The following is a 22,290-nucleotide window of genomic DNA, read 5'->3' on the forward strand; positions in this document are numbered from 1 at the left end:
TTTTTTGTTAGAAGAAATATATGAAGTGAATTGTTGGATATTTCTACAACATGGCATCTGCGGCTGAGTTACCACCGCCAGTTCGCGTTTCTCCATTTATTCGGGTAAATTATGTTAATTATTAATTATTCTTAAATTTCTGTTTCATGAATTTTTTTAAGTATTGTTTATTTTTGATTTCAAAGTAAGGGTATTTTTCAAAGGTTTGTTTAATTCGTACTTGTAATTTCTAGAGGTCACTGAGCAAAGACATTGAGAGGGTTGAAGTAATGGCTTATATTGTTTCAGTGATTAATAAAATTTCGATTTAAAACGACTTAGACTCATTATGATAATAATTTTTTAATGCATGTTAATGTAGTAGAAAGTTCATGTTAGTATGAAATAATGGAGAATTAAGTTATAGTATATGTGATTAGAAAAGAATTTTTTTTTCTTTAAATTAGTATGCATCAGATTCCTTCTGAGGGTTTTCATCCGCAGAGAACCCGTTGGTGCCGTTGCAATTTTTACTTGCCAAGGGATGAGCCGAGCCGTAAACGTGATTTTTTAGGGCATGTAAATTCAAATTAGCAGACAAAACAAAATATTAAGCATATGGTAGTAAAAAATTCACAGATAATAAGCATGTAGATGTAAAACTAACCGGTTAAACGTGATATACGAAAATAAAGCTGTATTTTTCATAATATATTTCACAATACAAATAACCTTCAACAGTAATCTAATTTTCTTCAGTAGCATTGTTAACAAAACTAGAACTTTATACATTTTATTATTTTTCAAGACTAATTTGAACTGTATTCCTTACACCAGCAGTGGTTTGCTAATTTTGATGACCATGGGGATGCATCAAACTACTCTGTCATCTTAGATAATCAATATTTTTTATTTCAATTTAATCAGCTATTTATGTCACACCTGCCATCCTAGGAAAGGTTATTGTTAGAAAAGCATTAACAATATAGTATCTTGTTAAAATTTTACGCCATAAAAAACTGGAGCCGTGAACCGGCATCTATCGACGAAAATATTTCTTTATATTCGTTGTTAAAAAATTCAGAAAATAACGTGGAAAATCAGAAAAAATAATAATAAATAAGAAAAGAAGAATATAAATCTCCAAATGCGAACAACGACAGTGATAATTCAACAAAATGAACGCAAGAGGAATGGTTGCAACCTTCAAACAAGCGAATACGATGAATCCGATAGGTTACCAGGTTTGAACTATTATCACCAAAGTTGGCGATGTTTACATTTACCGGGTTCTCTGCAGAAGTGCTTCCCTTTCTGATATTAATATCATTGAATGTGATATATCGTGATCATGCAGTTTACGTGCATTAATAGGTTTAAGCATTGTTGGGCGTAAGGTATGCTTTTTTGTTGTGATGGCATGTTAGTCAACTTCAACCAGTTTCTGCATAAGGTTTCCTGAGTTTTATCCAAATGTAAGTTGAATTTAAGCCCAAATCCTTTATCCAAATGTAAGTTGAAGATAAGCCCTAATCCTCCATGAAATGATGCTTTATCATAACTATGCAGCACAGTTATGACTTAAATTAGCAGGGATATCTTAAATGTGGTACCTATTTGAATCTTAAGTGATATGTTTGTTCTGTGTATCTTGTTAGTGTGCCATATTTATATATAGTTTATTGCAGACCCCATAATATTTTAGGTTAAGTATAGTTTTTATGCATTCAACTTCCATAAGCACTTCCTTTTTTGTAGAATTATTCTTTTCATGTGTCTAATGCAAGCATAAAAATCTTAATCAATGGGGATAGAAATATATTAAGAAATAAACAATCTAAATTCCAAAAGTGAAGCAATTATTATTGACGATATAATAAAGAAAAGTTGCAGTATCCTCACCATGCTTCATACTAGGACATGGTTCTTTTAAGGCTAGCCAAAAATCAAATTCTATAGTAGTAATAGAGTAAATACAGAATATATAAGAATCGTTTCTTTTCTGTTTTGCCGATGCAGTCGATAAAGTCGCCAATAGTGGTACAACTGATGCCAAACTGAATATCCTCACTGGTAACATTTTACGCCTCATTTTCGAAACAAATCGCAGCCATTTCTTATCAGATTGATTGTTTCTTTCAGTACTGGCATAAATTTACATAGAATTTTTACCAGATAGCTCAGTTTTATGCCCTAAGGCCAGAGTCGTAGCTAGGGATTTCAGCGCCCAGGGACAACTGAAGATTTCGCGCCCCCTACTGCTTGCCAAGGATGGAAAACATTTAATTCTAAAATGTCGTAACATCAGTTTGGCACCCCTTGCATTCTGTGGCGGGGGACAGATGCCCCCCTCTAGCTATGCCCCTGCCTAAGGCCATTCGCATCGGCAAAACGGTAAAGTACCGTTTTTATCTAAGGAACGTGAATAATAACATAAAACAAATATCCTAAATGTGTCATTTTCAGATTTTATGTGATAATAAATGAGTTTTTTGATAAGGTTATCCATAAAAGTAAAAAGTATATTTTAGGGTACCCCTTGGCGATTTTTGGCAGTACATGGATACCGAGTTTGTGCAATGCTTTGACTTGTTATTTTGGCCTGTGTAGCTGTGATTTTTGGCACAACAAATACTCCAAGCAATACCCAGTTTTTAACTGATATTGACAGTACTTTTCCAACCTGTACCATCCTATGGTAGGTGCGGGCTTGGCAGGGACCGTGCTGGTGCTGTCGTGTCCGTTGCCTTCGCTGTGGGAGAGTTATTCATGTGGATATTAAGCGCTGTGTCGGGGGCTCCGCGCGCAGCCCTCAGTGTGATGGATTGTGGCGATGAACATGTGAAGTCCCTGCGGGCTGTTCGGTAGGTTGGCGCCCTGTCGACACAGTCGTCTGAGGGAGGCTATATGAACATGTAAGGCACCTCAAAGAAGCAGCCAGGGAATGTGGCCCGACTCGGTGTAAGTGTCCCTATCTGCTATCTAGCGGGACCATGCTTCATGTATACTTTCTTAAGAATTTATGAACAAAAAATCATGTGCACAAAATGATGGATTGTTTCTGGCAGATCTAGTAAATGCTTGATGCAATAAAAAATTAACATGAGATGGACAAATGTTATCCCAAGAATTTACTATACCCGAAAAAAAAAAAAGAGAAGCACTATATACTGTAATTAGTCTGGAGTTGAGGTTGAAATAAAAGAATAAAGGGCAGAATCGCCCACTGCTTGGCACGTTTTTCAAAATCGCCAACTTGGCGTGTTCCCACGTCCTGTCTCCTGAATTTGCAACCCCTCCAGAAGAAGCTACACTAGGCACGATATTGGTAAAATAAATACAGGTACTTGTGTATTAATGCAACCAATTTGGCAACTTTTTACAAAAGAAAATGATGACATAAGTCAACGTCCCATTCGGTAAACTTATCGGCTGCAAACTGGTAATCTTGGCAACTTTAAAAAAAAAATCGCCATGCCATCGTTATTTATCTATGTCAGCAAACATTATCAACATATCTCAAGAAAACACATTTTAGTAATTCAGAATACATAATTATTAGACAAGGTTCCGTTGGTTCTTCTCGTATACACAACGAAACCATATTAAAAAAACAATAAGAGAACTGCACAAACTTAACATCACGCATAACTTCGGAGGGATCATTATCGACAATAAATGGTTAAACATTTAAGTATACAAAAGAGGTGAAGTAGCTTCACTGAAGAATTTTATGCGAATGGTTGCCCGATTTTGGCGCGTTGAAAATTTGGCGACTGGTTGCGATAATACATAAGTACCTAAATACAAGTTGAAGCAAAATTTTAAAAACTGAAAATTCTTTAAAAACAGCATAATAATTTTAAAAAATGAACATAGTTAAGAAAACATAGTAAGCTTCAAGAACTTAAAATCATTACAAAACCCTGAAGAATTAAAATTCATTCACCTATAAAAAAATTGGGGAAAGTGCAGAATCACCCACTGCTTGACGCGTTTTAAAGAATTTTACAAACTTGGTATCCATGTACACATCGACCTACTTTCACTAAAAAAAAAAATCCCAGAATTGCAGAAAAATGGCATTGCACACTCCTTTGACTTTATCCGTGTACACATCGACCTATTTTCATTTAAAAAAAATCCAAGAATTGCACAAAAATTGCCTTGTGCACTCTCTTGACTTTATCCATGTACACATTGACCTATTTTATTTTCACATAAAAAGTCAAAGAAAATTGACAAAAATCCAATTATTCTTACTCTTGTAAAAAGCGCCAAACAAATAAGTCTGAAATTTTTAAAACTGGAAATCCTTTCAAAAAAACCTAATAACTTTAAAAACTAAAATCGTTTCAAAAACATAGTAAGTCGCATGAACGAAGTTCAGGTTATCTCAGTCTAGCAATTAGATCTGTTTCCGATTGTTGTCGATCGTGAAGTTGAGGAATAATTGACGTGATAAGCTAGTGGCATAAGTTTCTTTCTTTCTTTTTTCTTTTTTTTTTTCTGTAGCGAGAGTCTTGAGATGCAAGTCAATTCTGGATAGTAAGTATAAGCAATAATGGCAATGGGAGCGGTAATGTAGGATGAATACTTTCGGAGAGTGACGAGCGGTGAAGCATGCAGGCAGCAGTGGAGGCTGATTGAATTGAAGTCAGGAAAGCATCGAATTTGGCCAAGAAAAGAGCATTGGTTGGAGTGCGATAGTCATGTGTGCTGGGGGGAGGCTAAGGCTCTTTTCAGTCCATACAAATTTTGAGAGAAGGCCGAATAGTAATGAGGGGGAGGGTTAGGAATTAGAGTAAGCCTGCTGGACTTAGAAAATAATTTGAGTTTTTAGGCAATTGCTAAATTTCATTTTGCTTGAAAAAACTTTGCTTTAAACATTAATTTGAAAGGTGCATATGGACGACAAAAATCTAAATGAGCATGCATACATGATTCAGTTAAATGACAATGCCAATATAATTATTTTTACTTTTTTAATAAATTTTTAATTTTTTAAATAGTGATAATTTCTTAATAAGGCTCCTGGCCTCCTTCTGTTGCACTGGTCATTAACATTATACTGTAATGAACTTTGCGATTTTAATCATAGTCTCAACTAATTGAGGTGTGTTTGTTTCACTATGCAAGGCTTCGTTTCTTGTGTAATACGTGCTGTTGGTGATTTGTCTAAATGTAATGCTTTGAAGTCGTTGGAGTCTTATCAATGTAGAATTACAGACATAGCCCCAGACTATAGTAAGTTTAAAGAACATAAAATCCTTACAAAACCCTGAAAAATTAATACTTTCACTTCGAAAAAATTTTAAAATATGAAAATCCAGTCCTTACAAAAACATAATTTAAAAAACTAAGAATCGTTTCAAACACTTAAAATCGTTACAAAACACTGAAAATTTAAAATACTTTCACTTACTTGAAAAGGGGTAATCCACTCCACTCAGCCGATGAACAAAAAGTAACGGATTCTCAAAATGTTTTTGAATTATTGTTTAAAATAACTGCACCTCTACCATCTATTATCGTCTACACCAATCAGAAATTCTAAATTTAAAAATACATAGTGAGCATGTGCGAAAATGCTCTGAAATTCGCCTTCCAGAATGGCAAAATCGACTTGTATACCGCATTTGGCGCACTTATCAATCTTGTACAAAGCGCCAAATAAGTGGGCGATTCTGCACTTTAGCTGCCATTCTTTCCTTACCTTCATTCTCCCCCCCTCCAAAAAAAAGTCAAACTTAACAAGAAAAATAAATAGATCTTCTTTTTCTAAAAGAATCTTGAACAGCTTCCAAGATTGTTAGATGTTCACAAAAATTCAGGTTGGGTGATATTTTTAATAATATGGTAGCGGGTATAGGCTAATACAGAAACAATGAAATTGCTTGAAGGTGAAAAAATCATCATGACCTAAAATGTGACAAGGAAAATAAGAAACAGGAAATAATCAAAATTAACATCTGTTAAGATATCATATCAAGAGGTTCCTAGTCCGTTTGAGGGTGTCATTTAAACTTTATATTAGTGTTGATATTTAACTGTATATCAGTTTGAATAGTAACTTCAGGTATAAAAGATTATGATTGGTAATAAAAATATAGAATAATAAGGTGGTCTGTATAAGAGTTGGGAGCTTTAAGATATATTAACTCAAAAACAGGAGTGTTGATGACCTTAAAAGCTTAATATCTCCATTGTCATTCTGCTTTGAAAAAGCAAATGTGTAAAGGAAGCATTTAGAGCAGGGGCCACCAAGCTTTTTGTCATTCAACCTAAGAGCATATTCTAAAATATGCTCTTACCATTTACTTTTTCAGGGTTAATTTATAGTTGAATAGAATTCATAATACATGCACTAAAAAAAAAAAGAGAGAGATCGGTCACATTTAGCTTTGTGTGTTGGACACAATTTCTGTTTCATTAAAAATTAAACTTTCAGGTGGAATTTGATTGAAAACTAAAACATTTTTGTGGTGGGCACCCAGCACAAGCTAAATGTAATTTACCCATGAAGCTCATCATTGAGGGGGGACCAATATTAAATATAAAGGTTTTATACATAGCAAGTAATGAGAAAACAGTAGATGTTGCTGCTTGTATTTTATATAATGAAATTGAAATTCTTTAGAATGAAATATACAAAAAGCAGACACTGGTGAATTTTTTTTCCTTTATGACTAGAAATCATTGCTGAAATGAGTAATTATTTAACTGTCTTTGTCATTGAGAAATTGTCTGAGGTATATTCTGGGCAAACCTCTAAGGGAAAAAACAACACAAGAAAAAGTCCAATCCTTAGATGGGAATCAAACTGTAGCTTTTTAATATTGGATTGATATTCAGCCTTTCATAATTGTTAGTGGCTAGAGCAGTCAGAAAAAGATGCTTTTAAAAGAATGTTGGCTTCATTACAGTTTGCTGAAAATAATGCCAAATTTTTTTACATATCGAGCTAATTTGGGTTATTAAAAAGGAATTTCAATTCCCTGTCAATTTCAATTGAGAACTGAATGTGTTTGCTGTATTGCCTTTTGCCAAGTGAATTGTTTCTTTAACATTTTACGGCTATTTCTAAGTTTTTTTCCCCCCTTCTTGATAGGCTTGCAGGTATGGAGCTTTAGGTACTGGATTCATTTATGGTGTTTTACGATACAGTAAGTTTTTCGTTTATTAGTGCATTTCTGAATTTTGTTAATAATATAAGTATTCACATAAACCTTACAAATAATTTATATATTGTTGATTTTTTGTGAGTAAATTTGTTATTTTGTTTCAATTTCGTAATGTCACTTAAAGATATTAAAAGGAGAATGTAATGTATTTTAGCTAACATAATCATTGTAACTTTTGAAAACTTCCTTGTGTGTCAACCTTTGTGTAGTTGCAGACTTTCTTAACCTTCCAGCACGCGCGCTATGCACAAAATTTACGACAAATTCACTTTTTAATGCACATTTTTCGCATATCGCAGCTGAAACGTCTGAATATCATTCCTATTCCTCTTTTCAACTCTTCCCCACATCATGGAATGTGCCAAAAGGAAGTCCTATGAAATTTTTTGCTTTTTTACTGAGCTTTTGCACTACGTGGCAGCTTCATCGTAAAAGTTACAACACGCGTGTGATCGTGGGGGAAAATCTGTTTTCTCAAATATTTTGTGTTATTAATTGATGTGTGTTATTTTAATTTGTGGAAATTCGAGTCTATAATTTTTATATTGGTTTTCATGGTTAAAAAAAAAAAAAAATATGTGCAACCAGCTGATTTTGCTCGCATTCTTCAAGAATTATCTGATAAAGAAAAAGAAGACAAGGAAACTTTTAAATGTGAGAATAATAGCACTTACCTGAGTGGAAATGATGACCTAATTTGAATTGTTATATATGATAGGAATAAAAAAAGGACACCATGTAAATGCAAAGAATTGTTCTTAAGTGATAGCACTGGAATTGAAATAACAAGAGATGTGATGATCTACAAGAGATTTTTATTTCTGACAAGATGTCTGCGATTTGATGATAAATCAATAGGACAGGACAGATGAATATTAAAACTAGCTTGGATTTTAAGATGTAGTTATTAAAAAATAAATTTTTATAATGAAATATATCGTTGCTTTTCCACCTGATTGATTTGAATGTTTAAAAATAATTTACTATCATTTAAATGTGACATCATTTGTATTTTCCAGTAGTAAGGTTAATATTTTATGTTTTAACAAATTTATTATCAATATTCACTCATTTCTGTCATTTTTCGTGCCAAAAACGGTAAAATAACAGATGTCATAAAAAATACAACGCCCGTGTGCTCGTGTAAAATTCCCAAGCACACGTGCTGTATAAGGTTAAAGTGTAATCTTTATCACCTGAGTCACATTATGATAATTATTTACTAATTCAGAAGTCAAACAACAAAAATCAGCGTTATATTTACAAAATTTTCACAAGACTAGTTTCGATGGTTTTACTGAACCACCATCTTCAGCTGCAAAACCGCAAATGAACAAGATAGGAAATAATGATTAGATAAGATAAGAAAGCCTGAACAAGAATAAGCAAGTGGCACCATCTGTTGGTAAAACCAGAACTAAAACATAATTTCTGTAAAAGCCGAAGGCAAATTTGGATTGGAATTAGGATAGTTAACTAGAACAGAAAGATTTTTATGAATGTGAAATGCCTCTAGAAAATCCAGTTCTCCAATGGAAGATGTTTTTTGAATAATTTTAGCAGCAGAAAAATTGAAAGTGTGATTTTCGGACCAACAATGTTGAGCAACAGAAGACTTCTGTGTTTCCTTTTCTAACATATGCCTCATGTTCTTTGACGCGAAATTTTAAGGCTCTCTTAGTTTGGCCAATGTAAATTAAACCACACTGGCAAGGAATCCTATAAATACCCCAGGAATTCATATCCGGAATGGGGTCCTTGAGTATAGAAGTCCGAATTTTATTAATGGGAGAATAAACAACCTGGAAGTTAAATTTCTGCAAAATATGTGCAACTTTATAGCTAATTGATGGAAAGAAGGAAATGACAACAGAATTTTTATAATCTCCTAAAATAAGAGTGTGGCTTTTAGTGTGTTGAGATGAGAATTTTTTAACTGCTTGATTAATAATGTTGGGTGAAAAGCCCCTGTCAATAGCTATTGCTTTTAAATAATTTAGTTCTTCATCAAGGGCTAGTTTGGAGGAGCAAACTTGAAGAGCACAGAAAACATAGGAATAAAATGAAGCTAACTTTTGTTTAGTCGGATGACATGATTTAAAGTGTGGTGGAAGGGCAAACCGATGAAGGTTTACGGTAAACTGTAGTACTGAAGTTGGATGTGTTACGTGTGACCAGAATGTCGAGAAACGGAAGAGAATTGCAAGTCTCAAGTTCAAAAGTGAACTGAATAGCAGGATCAATAGAATTCATTGTTGAAAGAACTTTATTTAAATCATCTTTATTACTTTCAAACAGGGTAAAAGTATCGTCTACGTAGCGGAACCATGCCGGGAAGTTTAAAGTTTCAAACAATTTTGATTCATAATGCATGTAGATATCAGCCAGGATGGGACTGAGGGGGCTTCCCATGGCTAATCCCTCAGTTTGCTTGTAATATTTATTTTGGAAAACAAAATGTGTTTGTTTCAAACAGAGTTGAGTGAGAGAAATTAGCTCATCAATTTCGATGCAAGAGAAATGAAATTCGCGAAGTCTGGTTTCTAGACATCTTAATGCATCCTCCACTGGGACATTGGTGAATAATGATTTTACATCAAAAGAAACCATGAGTAAATTACTAGGAGAAATGTTTTTAACCTTTTTTACAAACTCTATTGAATTTTTTATGGTGTAAATGTTATTGTCTAATAGAGTGGAAAATCTAGAAACTAAATATTTAGCTAATGGATACGAGGCAGTACCTAAATTTGATACAATAGGGCGGAAAGGAACACCACTTTTATGAATTTTGGGAAGAGCATATAATCTGGCACAATTCGCAACAGATGGGATAAGCGAATGTTTTAAGTTGCTTGAAATGATTTGCGAAGATTTGATCGCAGTTTTTATTTTGGACAAGTCCGAAGGTGAAGGATCTTTAGGGATCGGATTATATGGTCCTTCGTTTAAGAGTTTAATGACACCATCGATGTAAGTGTTCTTATCCATGACGTCTATCTGGCCACCTTTGTCGGCCTTTGAAATGATAATATCCGGGTTAGAATGAATCTCGATCTCGCGCATTGTAGCTCTTTCTCTCGCAGTTAGATTTGGTTTCAAAGGTTTATTATTGGATTTCACATTATGAGCAATAAGATGCCTAATCATTTCTTTCTGTGAATCTGAAACTTTACTGAACTTGAAAGCTTTTTCGATAGGAGCCAAAATCTTTGGAATCGAGGGTTTACAGGTTTGTGAGAAGTTGAAATTATATTTTAGAATTCTCTCTTGTTCTTCTGAAAGACTAACATTAGAAATATTAACTATTGGCTTGATGTTTACAATGGGAAGATTTTTTGAACTACTTGAACTGGAAGACTGTAAAAGAAGTTTTTCGAATTTAACTGCAAGGGTGTTTTTATGACGGTTAACTGCATTCTCCGTTCCAGACCAAGACTTTTGTTCAAGGGCAGTGAATTTTGGATGTGATTTAGCGAGTTCCAGATGAAGCTTATAGAGTTCATGTTCAATTTTGGACAATTGTTGACGTGTATCCCTTATCACAGACCGAAGTAAGGCAAGCTTGCAATTTAACAGAATTCTTGAAACACGACTCGAAGGTTTTTGATTAGATTTGATTTGAATAAAATTGGGGATCAATTTTTTACATTTACATTTAAGTAAAAAGTCAAGATGATTCAGGAATTTTTGCCGTTTCAGGCATAATTTAGTGAAACGATTAACGGATGAAGGCATGATAAACAATGCAGAAAATCAAACTAAATTAACTGAGCAATAATAAAGTATACACAAAACAGCAGAAAAATCCCTCACTGAAATGAATAGAAAACAAAACGTTTGTAAGCAAAATGCATGAAATCAGACAAGCAAAGCACAATATCCAAATGTACAAAACATAAACATAACTTGAAAATTGGAAAAAAGTACTCACCGAAACTCCTACAATCACAAAATGGCGGCCACATCACGTGCAAAATAGAAAGCAAAATATAAGCCTGTTTGGGGCTTCTATAATTAAGACACAATAACACGCCGAATAAATACTAATTCAGAAGTCAAACAACAAAAATCAGCGTTATATTTACAAAATTTTCACGGGACTAGTTTCGATGGTTTTACCGAACCACCATCTTCGCTGCAAACCGCTGTCCAGGCTTTCTTATCTTATCTAATCATTATTTCCTATCTTGTTCATTTGCGGTTTTGCAGCTGAAGATGGTGGTTCGGTAAAACCATCGAAACTAGTCCCGTGAAAATTTTGTAAATATAACGCTGATTTTTGTTGTTTGACTTCTGAATTAGTATTTATTCGGCGTGTTATTGGGTCTTAATGATAATTATTTGTTAAACAGTGATACAACTACTTAAGCAAAATTACTATTAATTATACTACAGTCAAAAGTCTTTAATCCGGAATCGTCTGGACTTCGGCGATTTCGGACTATCGATTTTTCCGGATTATAGATCATCATTTTAAATCTGGTAAGATAGCATGCAGAAATTATAAAATTAAAAATATGAAACCGTAATTTATAAAATAATGAACAATTATGATCTAAAGGGTATCAAAATTTACAAAAAAAAAAAGCTTAATATTTATTTGTTTACTTTATTAAACATTTCTTTCAACGCGCGCATGCGTAAAGCATACATTACGCATAGCCAAAATTAGAAAATTGCAACCAGAAAACTATTTGATTTGTATTTGTGATATTTATAATGACAAGGAATTTGATTTAAATCATATCAAAGACGGAGTACATCGACATACATTTAGTAAGGAATTATAAGCCGAATAAAATAAAAACATCTGCCCTGAAGATAACGATAGTGCTGACAGATCAACTTCCAGTTCATTGCGCCCCACAACGCCCCCTCCCCCACGCCCAGCAGCGTGAAATTGATAAACAGTTTTCGGAGCGGTTAGATAAACAAAGGATATGCCTTTATCCATTTTTTGTAGCAATTGCACTTTTTGTTTGATGGGCATCGAAACATACTTTCGTTTTGTAGATCCTTTGGGAGCTCCAGCATCGGAAATTCTATTTGACATAATCGAAAGTTCAAGCTTACTTTTATAAAATTGCTCTTACAGTCTGCAAAAAATAATAAGCCGGATCCAATTCGAAGATTAAGGAACAATGCAATCATCAACATTAACTGAAATAGGTAATTAGATAATTTTAGCTTATACCGTCCGTTATACATTAAACGCGCACGCGAAAACGTATTCTGCGCTTGCGCAGACGCATATGCGCAGTCGTAAAAATCTTTCTGCGCATGCGTAGAAAGATTTTAGCTTTGAGGTACAGATTATAGATCATTCCGGATTATGGGTGTCCGAATTAACGACTTTTGACTGTATTACAAAGATAGATAAATTGTAACCAAGCACAAATACTTAAGAGTTGCTTACGTATAATATAAAGGTAATATTATACAGAAGAGGTCAAATATGCCTAAGTTCATAATAATGGAGAAACGTTAGTGAAGGGGTTCTTGTCACGCTTAGTAAACAAACATGGCTGACATGACAGCAGCAAAATTGAGATTATATGGAGAATAATATTTAAATCACGCTGCTCCTTGAAGATTCCTATTTTAACCTTCTGAATCAATAATAGTTCAAGTTTGAAACATTATAAGACTATATTGTTATCGTTAGAAAGAAAGTTTTTTTATACAGAGATATTTGATTGATGTGTTGTAAACATAAATATATATTACACGTTTTATCAGACAAATCAAGAAAATAATTATGTTGCAATAATTATTAATTAAAAATATTTTTTCCAGAAATTGATCAAAATAAAATCTGAAATTTTTCAGAAAATCTTGTTTGGAGACGATTTAGCGCCCCTCTGCGAGAGGTGCCCGAGTCATCATAGGCCCACTTGCCCTCTCCTCGCTTACGCCACTGGTTCAAACATTACACCAATCAATACAAAATAGAATATTATGCTGTTACAAAATGATTAGTAATAGGGAAGCTGAGTAATAGTCTATTTCTCTAATCTTGTATTCCAGAGATATATATTTTAGAGAGGTGTTTTTAATTAAGTCTTTGTTAATTTTATTTTAAAGTATATTACAGCATGAAAATTTTATTTTCCGTCCTCAGCTGATTTTGGCAAATTTATCAGTATATCATTGTATTTATTAGTCTTTGTATTCAAAATACAATAACCCTTATCTATTTTCTATCTCTCTAAAGCAATCTCTTCTGAAAGAACCTATATTTCTGAAAACATAAATAAGCATTACAACTGAACCTCAGCCTTTCTTTACCCACCTGTAGTGCAGATCAGATTTTCTGGAACCATGAAAGGCTGTTCACACTGGAGCTTATCTGTGCTAACGTTGACATCTTATGCAGCCAATATTGCTCCATGATACTGAAAAACCAGTTTTTCTTCACTTGGAAAAACTGAACTTCACATATAGTGAAGCTAATTAACATATGGAACTGATTTTGTTGAACCCAATACTAATAATAATATGAACAACCCAATACTAGTGTGACCGACTTTTAAGTGGTCATCTTAGAGAGGATTATGATTTTTCTTCTTTGGTAAATGTGAGAATAGCCATTGAAAAGCATAACTGGTTGTACATATATAAGAAAGTATATGAAATTCAAAAGCTAAAAATTGGTAGTATATGTATTTTGCAGGTTATATTTATTTTTCTATCTTCTTAAAAATGCTGTTTGACATTTGTTGTGCTGTTCTATATATTGAAACAGATCCAGATGACAAGTGTGCCAGTGGTATAGTTTGAAAATTATTGATAGATCATTGAATAGTACATAGTATGCTAACATTTCAAATTACATTTAAAATGGTATTATCTTATATACTCCAGTTTCATATTATTACTATTTCTAACTAGCTAAGTTTTTTTTTAGTTTAGTGTACAGAACTAGAATTCCATTTTGCCATATAATTTCAAACTTAAAAGCAGCATCATACTCATTAACCAAATATTTGGTTTTAGTACTGACACTGTGAAGCATTATTTGAAATAGTAAACTTGAAGGTATTTTACTCCAACATTCATAGTTTCTTCTGTTGTTAAATCACTTTTTACAAGTGTTGCATTTGTGGCAACTTAAAAATGTTTTGAAACCAAGCTTTGAGAATTCCATTTTGCACTTCATAAAATTTAAAGATTAATATCTCCCTTATCGAAAAGTCAGACTTCCCCCTTTTTTTTTTCAGAATAATTATTGCCTGTTTGAAGAATTAGCCATGGTTAGTCTATAATGCTTAGCCCAATATTTGGTAACATTTATATGCTCTATTTTTATGTCAAATTATGTGAGAAATTGTCTATTGGATTTACTATAATGGATAACATTCGAAATATAAACAGTGGTATTAAAAATATTTTGTGTAGTAAATTATTGGGTAAATCCTGTCAGATATGAAGCTAATCCTAAGCAGCACGATTTGATGTCAGTTACTGATGAGCAGTATGTAACAACACCCTCATAACATCTGCACTTTCGTTTGATGTAACCCCGATAGATTCTCATTAAGCCATGTTTCGATTTTACGAATAATGAACTGTTATTGTTATATTTTTTATGCTTGCATTTTGAAAAGAATGATTAAAATTTGAGATCTGCCTTCTTCAGAGCAGCAAGCAGTGGATTATTTTCAAAGTTTGTGATTCCTCCATTAAAAAAAGTACATATTAATGGACACAATATGATGAGCTGAATATGGCTGACAAAATAGTAATAGACTGAAAAAATTAGGTCTTGGAAGTTTTTATTCATAGCATATTAAACAGAGCTTTTGGTAGGAAAGGCCTAACAAAATGAAAGAAATCTATGAAAGCTTTTTTACAAAGCGCAAACACAACTTAAAGAATTTCCTGTTAAATTTCTTTACCTTTTTTTCTCCCCCTGAAAGCATTAAATTTTCTATTAACTCGTTCATGCCTCGTAACTTTTTTTGACTAGTGTCTGCTGAGATTTGCTATCTGCGTTGTCAGCATCAGATTCACTGCTTAATTCATTTCCATTATTGATAAATAATTTGAAAATGATTAGATCTGTGAAATTTCATTCTACTCTTGACAGTTTCTTCTCTGTAGTTCTTTTTGATAGCAGGTAGATTATATTCATTTGCATGTAATGAAAACCATGCTTTTTAAATTTAATTACTGATCATGTTTGGTATCGTCTTATTTTGTAAATCTTATAACACATAACATTGGGAACACCAAGTTTTTTTAATGATAGTTTCGATATTATTTTATTTTTGTGACTAATAATTATCTTTCTTTTTAACTGATTAAATTATTTCCATACTCGGAGGCTGTAATTTATTTATGCATTTTTATGGGGTTAGTATGGGAGGGGATTACTGATTAATGAAAGAATATTTTTTATTTGCATTTAACCAGGTTTATGTTTTATTTAATGATGAGTGTTAAATTAGCGTATTTTCAAGAAAATTTTAAAAAATGGGAAAAAACTTTTTCGGCATGTTAAATTAAAAAATTGTATTAAATTAAAGTTTGTTTTACCTTTGTTTGTAAAAATGAACAAATTGTTAAATTTAGGAAGTCTTGAAATCAATATGAAATTGTATTTTAAAACTATGTAAAGCAATATAATATTTTCTTACATTAGTAATTAGTGTACAAATATATGCATTTTTATTTTGTTTATTTTATGTATATATAATATTTGAATTTTAACAGAATACTTGAGAAGAAAAGAAAACAAAATAAGAGAATATGAACAGAAACAGAAGGCTATTTTAGATGCTAAAAAGGCAGAAGAAGCCAAAGCAAAATCTAGAGGTGAATATATTTAAGTTTTTCATTTATATGCTTTTGGTTTATTTGCCATAACTTTTAACGGCATTTTAGAGCATATCAAGTGTGTTAAAACTTCTGCAAATTTTAATTAGAAATGTTAAAACAATTTACTGCAGTGCAAAGTACGAAATCCAGACATCCAATATTCAGACCACCAGCAACTTTTTTTAAATTCCTTGTTAGGAAGTATTGTAATCACAAAAAATTCTGGGTATCATATTTCAACAAAAATATCCATTTTGACTACTATCAAATGCAATTTAACAATGTTTTGGTATGACATCTGTACGTAAGGACAGAATAAATGACTCTTTCTCCCCAAACGTATTATAAAACTGATTTAAAATGGATTCAGAAGAGATTTTCTTCATGTTGTCTGTACGTATTAATTCAAAAACAAGTAACCTCAGGACATTGGAATTTTGTGTATAGGACTGATATAATAATAGTTGTGTACCTACCTTTTCAGTTGCAATTAGCCATACCAAAAATATATAAATGTATATATATATACATTTACAGAAATACAATCTTTTACACAGTTTATCTCAGTTTATTACTAAGAAAGAAACTTAATGCTAATTTCAGTGCTGGACTGATTCTTGATATTATGAAGAGTTAGAATTTTGTTCATGAAGAGATGAGAGCATTTGACATTGCTAGAATTATTTTTATGTATCAGGGCACTGAAAATATAAAAGAAACTTTATGAATGGAAAAGTCAGAAATGAGGAAGGTTATAGGATTTTATCAGATGAAAATATTCTATTTTTATGTATCAGGGCACTGAAAATATAAAAGGAAACTTTATGAATGGAAAAGTCAGAAATGAGGAAGGTTATAGGATTTTATCAGATGAAAATATTCTATTTTTATGTATCAGGGCACTGAAAATATAAAAGGAAACTTTATGAATGGAAAAGTCAGAAATGAGGAAGGTTATAGGATTTTATCAGAGGAAGCTCTAAAATAGCAAATGTGGTTGTGATTGTGATATGGATAAACTTAAAAATATGATAATCAGCAAAGTATAGCTCAAATTTAATGATATAAATTTGTGTAGTATTTGAAGTGTTGTGTAAAGGAATGTCTGTATATATTTTCAAAAGGTGAACGTACACATTTTCCAGATGACAAAGTGAAAAATTTGTGTAAATTTTATTTTAATTAAACCTTGTTGTTAAGCAAAATCCTGTGGGTCTTGCTTTAAAGAAGAAATTTTTTATCGATCTCGTACATTAAAAAAGAAATACAAATTTTTTATTAAATATTTAAAAGTAGTCTACTTCAAACTTTGAAGTAAATGTTAATTAATTTTCATAATGCTGTCTTATAAGTATTTTAGTTCTAATTAAAATGGAAGGGGAATGAATTACATTACTATTTAACTTCAATGCAAAGTGTATAAAGTCAAGTTTTATAGGTATATAAGGGAGTAATTATGTAACACCAAATTTGTTTGGGAAATTGATGTGGAATTGCAATATGAGAACAAAAAATTGAAGTACTTTCTCTAATTTAAGAAAGAAAAGAAAACTCCCATTAATATTGAGACAATGAGTGGCTGTCATGGATATCATGTACAAAGTTTAAGGACTGAATTTTTCAATCTTACTAAAGCTGCCTTGTCATAATTACTGGCAGTGATTACTAACGTATCTTGCACCCATCCAAATATCGCTTGCATATGAAAAAGAGTTTGAATGGAATTCTCTGTTTAATTTTATGTATCTTATACTTGTCTTTATGAATTCAGTAACTGAACTGCAAGAAACCAAAAAGTTTTCTTTTTACACTACAATAGTCATCAAGTAGCATCTTGCAGATGAAAGTATAATCGTTAATCACTTCCCTTGCTCACCAGGTTTGGTATTTGCAAACTTTCTAAGGGGAAATCTGAACTTTAAAGGGCATCATTTTGAGAGTTTTCAGAAAATTGTAAAGATGATATATATATATATATATATATATATATATATAAAAAAGAGTTTTAATAATTGGTTTTAGAGAAGCAGTTGAGATTTTTCAGATTTCAGTATTCGTAGTCATTCCTAAAATTTTGTACAAACGTTGTGTAAGAGGCTTGAGAGATGTTATTTATATATTAAAATATAGGTTTAACGTGTGAGATGTGGGAATATAGAATATGTAACTTGATTTATCAATAAAGTATTGAATAAAAGCTTTGTTAAGGAGTTTTATATGTATGAAATGTTTTTTTTTTTTTTTCCTTACAGATCCTTCTGCATTTGATGCAGCATGCTTTCTGACTATTTGCACTCCCATATAAAAAGTGCCAACATGTTGACAGTTTTATGAATTAGCAGAAAATGCTTATTTGGTTAATCTTTAGAGCTCAAAGATATTGTTCTATTCATAAAACGATAATGAAAGAAAATTTTTAAAAAAATTACGAGGAAACAGAATTCTGTAATGCCTTCTTATAGTTGATGAATACTCTGTAGTAAAATTATAGTTGAATATGAAACAGAATTCAACTTGTGTTCAAACACATTTGTGGTACATATGTTTAGATTGGCTATTGTGTGTGTATTCAAAAATACACCAAAAACACAGCAGTTCTACTGCATTTCAAAACTGGGAGTGCAGATAATCAAAATACCTAATGTAACTGCATGCTAACCTTTAAATTCAAATATAATATATGTTAGTTTTGAAATTGTTTTCAAGCTTAATTTTTTATTTGAAATTTAGATAACGCAGAATGTACTTTCTGTAAAGAATTTCATTAGGAAGTAACGTGTGTTTTGAGAAGGCCTGATTAATTCTTAGCAAATAGAAGTTGATTTAAGTGTGTGAATATTTGATGTCTTTGATGTGTGATTAAGATGTCTGTGGTTTATTAGATATTACATTTTTATAGTAGTAAAAATGTTCTATTCAATTTTATTTTGATTTACCTAGTAAAATATACTAATTAATTAAATATGGAATTTAATTTTTATGTAGTTCTATTACATTTACCTATCATTTTCAGAATTTCTGTGCTGCAGTAATATAATTCATTATTTTCATTTAATTCTGAAATTTGTTACCAAAGGTACTATTATGGCAGTACAAATTTCAAAGAATTTTTGCTTTTGCTGGTGAATAAATATTGAATGTGGTGTAGAAATGTGGTGCCACATTATCACTATTTTTATTTTTGCAGTGAAATTCTTAATCTCGGGAACTTCTTTTAAATTGCATTTTATGATTTTGCGTTGTGAAGACTGATTTAATAATGTATTGTTGTTTTGGAAAAAGTTCTGAGAAAATGTAATACTAAATGTTATATACTGTAGACATGTCTGCTAGTGTTAGATTTTTGCAAAATATTTGTCTGCCTAAAATTAATCATTGTTACTGTCTCCTGACAAAAAGAAAAAAAGAAAGAAAGAAATGTCGAGAGAAAGAGACCAATCAAATTTTGAATTAAATTTAGTCTAGTATTTTTGAAAGTATATCCATCATATTTCTATTTAAACCTGCCTCCACCTAAACATATTATATGCAGAGATTAAGGTGACATTTTCAGGCTAATAAGCAGTTCTTTCGTAACTGAAATCATTAATTATTGAAATTGTTTTCAAGCTTAATTTTTTATTTGAAATTTAGATAATGCAGAATGTACTTTCTGTAAGGAATTTCATTAGGAAGTAACATGTGTTTTGAGAAGATCTGATTAATTCTTAACAAATAGAAGTTGGTTTAGGTGTGTGAATATTTGATTTATCATTAAGATGTCTGTGGTTTATTAGATATTAATTTTTTATAGTAGTAAAAATGTTCTATTCAATTTTATTTTGAATGATCTAGTAAAATATACTAATTAATTAAATATGGAATTTAATTTTTATGTAGTTCTATTACATTTACCTATCATTCCCAACAACTAAGAGTTTCACTGCAAAAATAAAAATAGTGATGATGTGGCACCATATTTCTATACTACATTCAATATTTATGTTGTATATTTTCCATCTGAATGCACTTCTTTTCTTTCTTTCTTTTCAAAGTTCTTCACTTTGTTTATTTTCATTGCATAAATTGAACTCGAGCATTTCATAGCTCTTGAGTCCAATTATTTTATCTTATTATTACTAAGAATGATATTTGTTAATTAACTTTATTAACATTAAATTTTAGCAATATATGGGTATATTTTCCATCAACAAAGAAACTAAATTCTACAAAAATGAGTAAGGTAATGTTTCTTGTACAGTAATAAAGGTCTATGTTTCTTGCATACATGTATGCAAGAAACAAGTGTGAATGCCTTGATTGTTCTAAGTTTATTACTGTAGATCTCACAGTTTCTTTACTTAATGGTATTTTTGCTAGGCATCTATTTAAGTGCTGAACAAATTATTCACTTTATTTGTTTGCATTGTATATGCTCTGTAAAGTTCATTTACGTAGGTAAGTTGAAAAATAAGTTTCCCCTGTCGACTATGGTCAGAGTTGTGTATGAAAGTCAAAAAATAGAATGAGACATTAAAGATATGACATACCTTTATTTTTCCACATAGGTACCAAGTACATTGAGACATTTGTCATATCGCTTGGTAAGCTTCAAAAAGCCCTCCAGGAAAAAATCAGGGCTTTGCATATGGATGAAGCGTTGAACGGCTATGGGCGAAAGGCAACACAGCAGGAAAACGCGCAAGTCACCGATACACCATTGGGTAGAGGTCGCTGCAAATCAAGCAGATGGCGCTGTTGGAGTGCTTGCGCAAAGCGGAGACCAGCCTCTCATTTGAGCCCCGGTAGGTATGGAGAGAAGGTGTGTTTTGAATTCGTGGTCAAAGGAGGAAGTGAGAGCGGTTATCCGCTATGAATGGGCACGTGGAGTATCAGGAACAGAAATTCATAACCGCCTCGTGGAAGTCTATGGGCCAGGTGTGATGTCGAAGCAAATGGTGCGGAGATGGTTTCGCACATTCAGTGATGGACGTCAGCAAGTGGAAGACATACCGAGAGCTGGACGGACGCGCATGGCCACTACAGATGCAAATGTCAGGAAGGTGGATGACATGATTAGAGCGAACTGGCATATCACCATCGATGAAGTAGCGGAAGAACTTGGAATCTCACATGAGCGAGCTCAAAACATCATCCACGACATTCTTCGATACAGAAAATTGTCAGCACGATGGGTGCCCCGACAATTGATCTCGACACACAAGGAACAACGCATGGGGGTCAGCCTGGAACATCTCGTGCGTTACCATGAAGATGGCAATGACTTTCTGTTTCGGATTGTGACGGGGGATGAAACGTGTGTCCACCATTTCACGCCAGAATCGAAGGCCGCATCTATGGAGTGGAAACATCTGTCATCACCTGTCCGAAAGAAGTTCAAGACAACTCCCTCTGCACGTAAAGTGCTTCTCACAGTTTTCTGGGATGCCCAAGGAGTTTTGTTGCTGGACTTTTTGGAGGTTGGAACCATCAATGCTACGCGCTACTGTGACACCCTGTCGAAATTGAAAGAGAAGATTCGGAAAAAGCGGCCTGGCCTTCTCGCATCTGGCATTCTGCTGTTGGATGACAATGCCAGAACACATTCAGCGACGGCAACGCAAAACCATATTGCAACTCTTGGTTGGGAGCGCCTACACCATCCGCCATACAGTTCTGATCTCGCACCAAGCGACTTCCATCTGTTTCCGGCTTTGAAGAAAAATCTCGGGGGAAGGCGCTTTGGAAGCAATACTGAAGTGAAACAAGCCATTCAACGCTTCTTCCATATGCAAAGCCCTGATTTTTTCCTGGAGGGCTTTTTGAAGCTTATCAAGCGATATGACAAACGTCTCATTCTATTTTTTGACTTTCATACACAACTCTGACCACAGTTGACAGGGGAAACTTATTTTTCAACTTACCCTCGTATATGCAAATCCTGAATAATTTTGATAACTGAAGTACATTTAATATTCTCAATGATTTTGTTTGACCATTTTCTTCATATTTGAATAGGCAATTAGTCAGTTTGCATTTTTAGACCTTGTAAACAAGTTATAATCTGTTGAGATGAAGCAATATACATTACAGTGGATTAGTTTAAATCTTCCAAGACTAGAGGATAACAGAGTAACTACATTTGGTTAATAACTACTAACTACAACCTGGAGGTCTAGGAATGTAGCAAAAACAATGTTGTAAATTTTCAACAGTTAGAATGTTATGCTCTCAAACAGTTAGTGATCATTGCAGCGATTTATTGTAATGATTCAGATTAAAGGTATAGGATGTAAAAAAACAACTGAGTTTTAAAAAGGTTAAC

At 32.6% G+C, this 22,290-nt stretch overlaps 1 protein-coding gene across 1 annotated transcript in view; it reads left to right on the plus strand.

Annotated features, from left to right (window-relative positions):
• Window positions 1-22,290, plus strand: part of ATPsynE (ATP synthase, subunit E) — a 29,302-nt gene continuing 7,012 nt past the window's right edge. The window contains exons 1-3 of the mRNA XM_035378086.2: window positions 1-104; window positions 7,091-7,145; window positions 15,882-15,983. Coding sequence (XP_035233977.1) covers window positions 51-104; window positions 7,091-7,145; window positions 15,882-15,983 — 211 coding nt within the window. The 5' untranslated portion in view covers window positions 1-50. The remainder of the gene's footprint in view (window positions 105-7,090; window positions 7,146-15,881; window positions 15,984-22,290) is intronic.

The sequence above is a fragment of the Stegodyphus dumicola genome, chromosome 3 (genome assembly GCF_044657685.1).
Source record: "Stegodyphus dumicola isolate Sdum_Otavi_A_Nest chromosome 3, ASM4465768v1".
Taxonomy (NCBI): Eukaryota; Metazoa; Arthropoda; class Arachnida; order Araneae; family Eresidae; genus Stegodyphus; species Stegodyphus dumicola.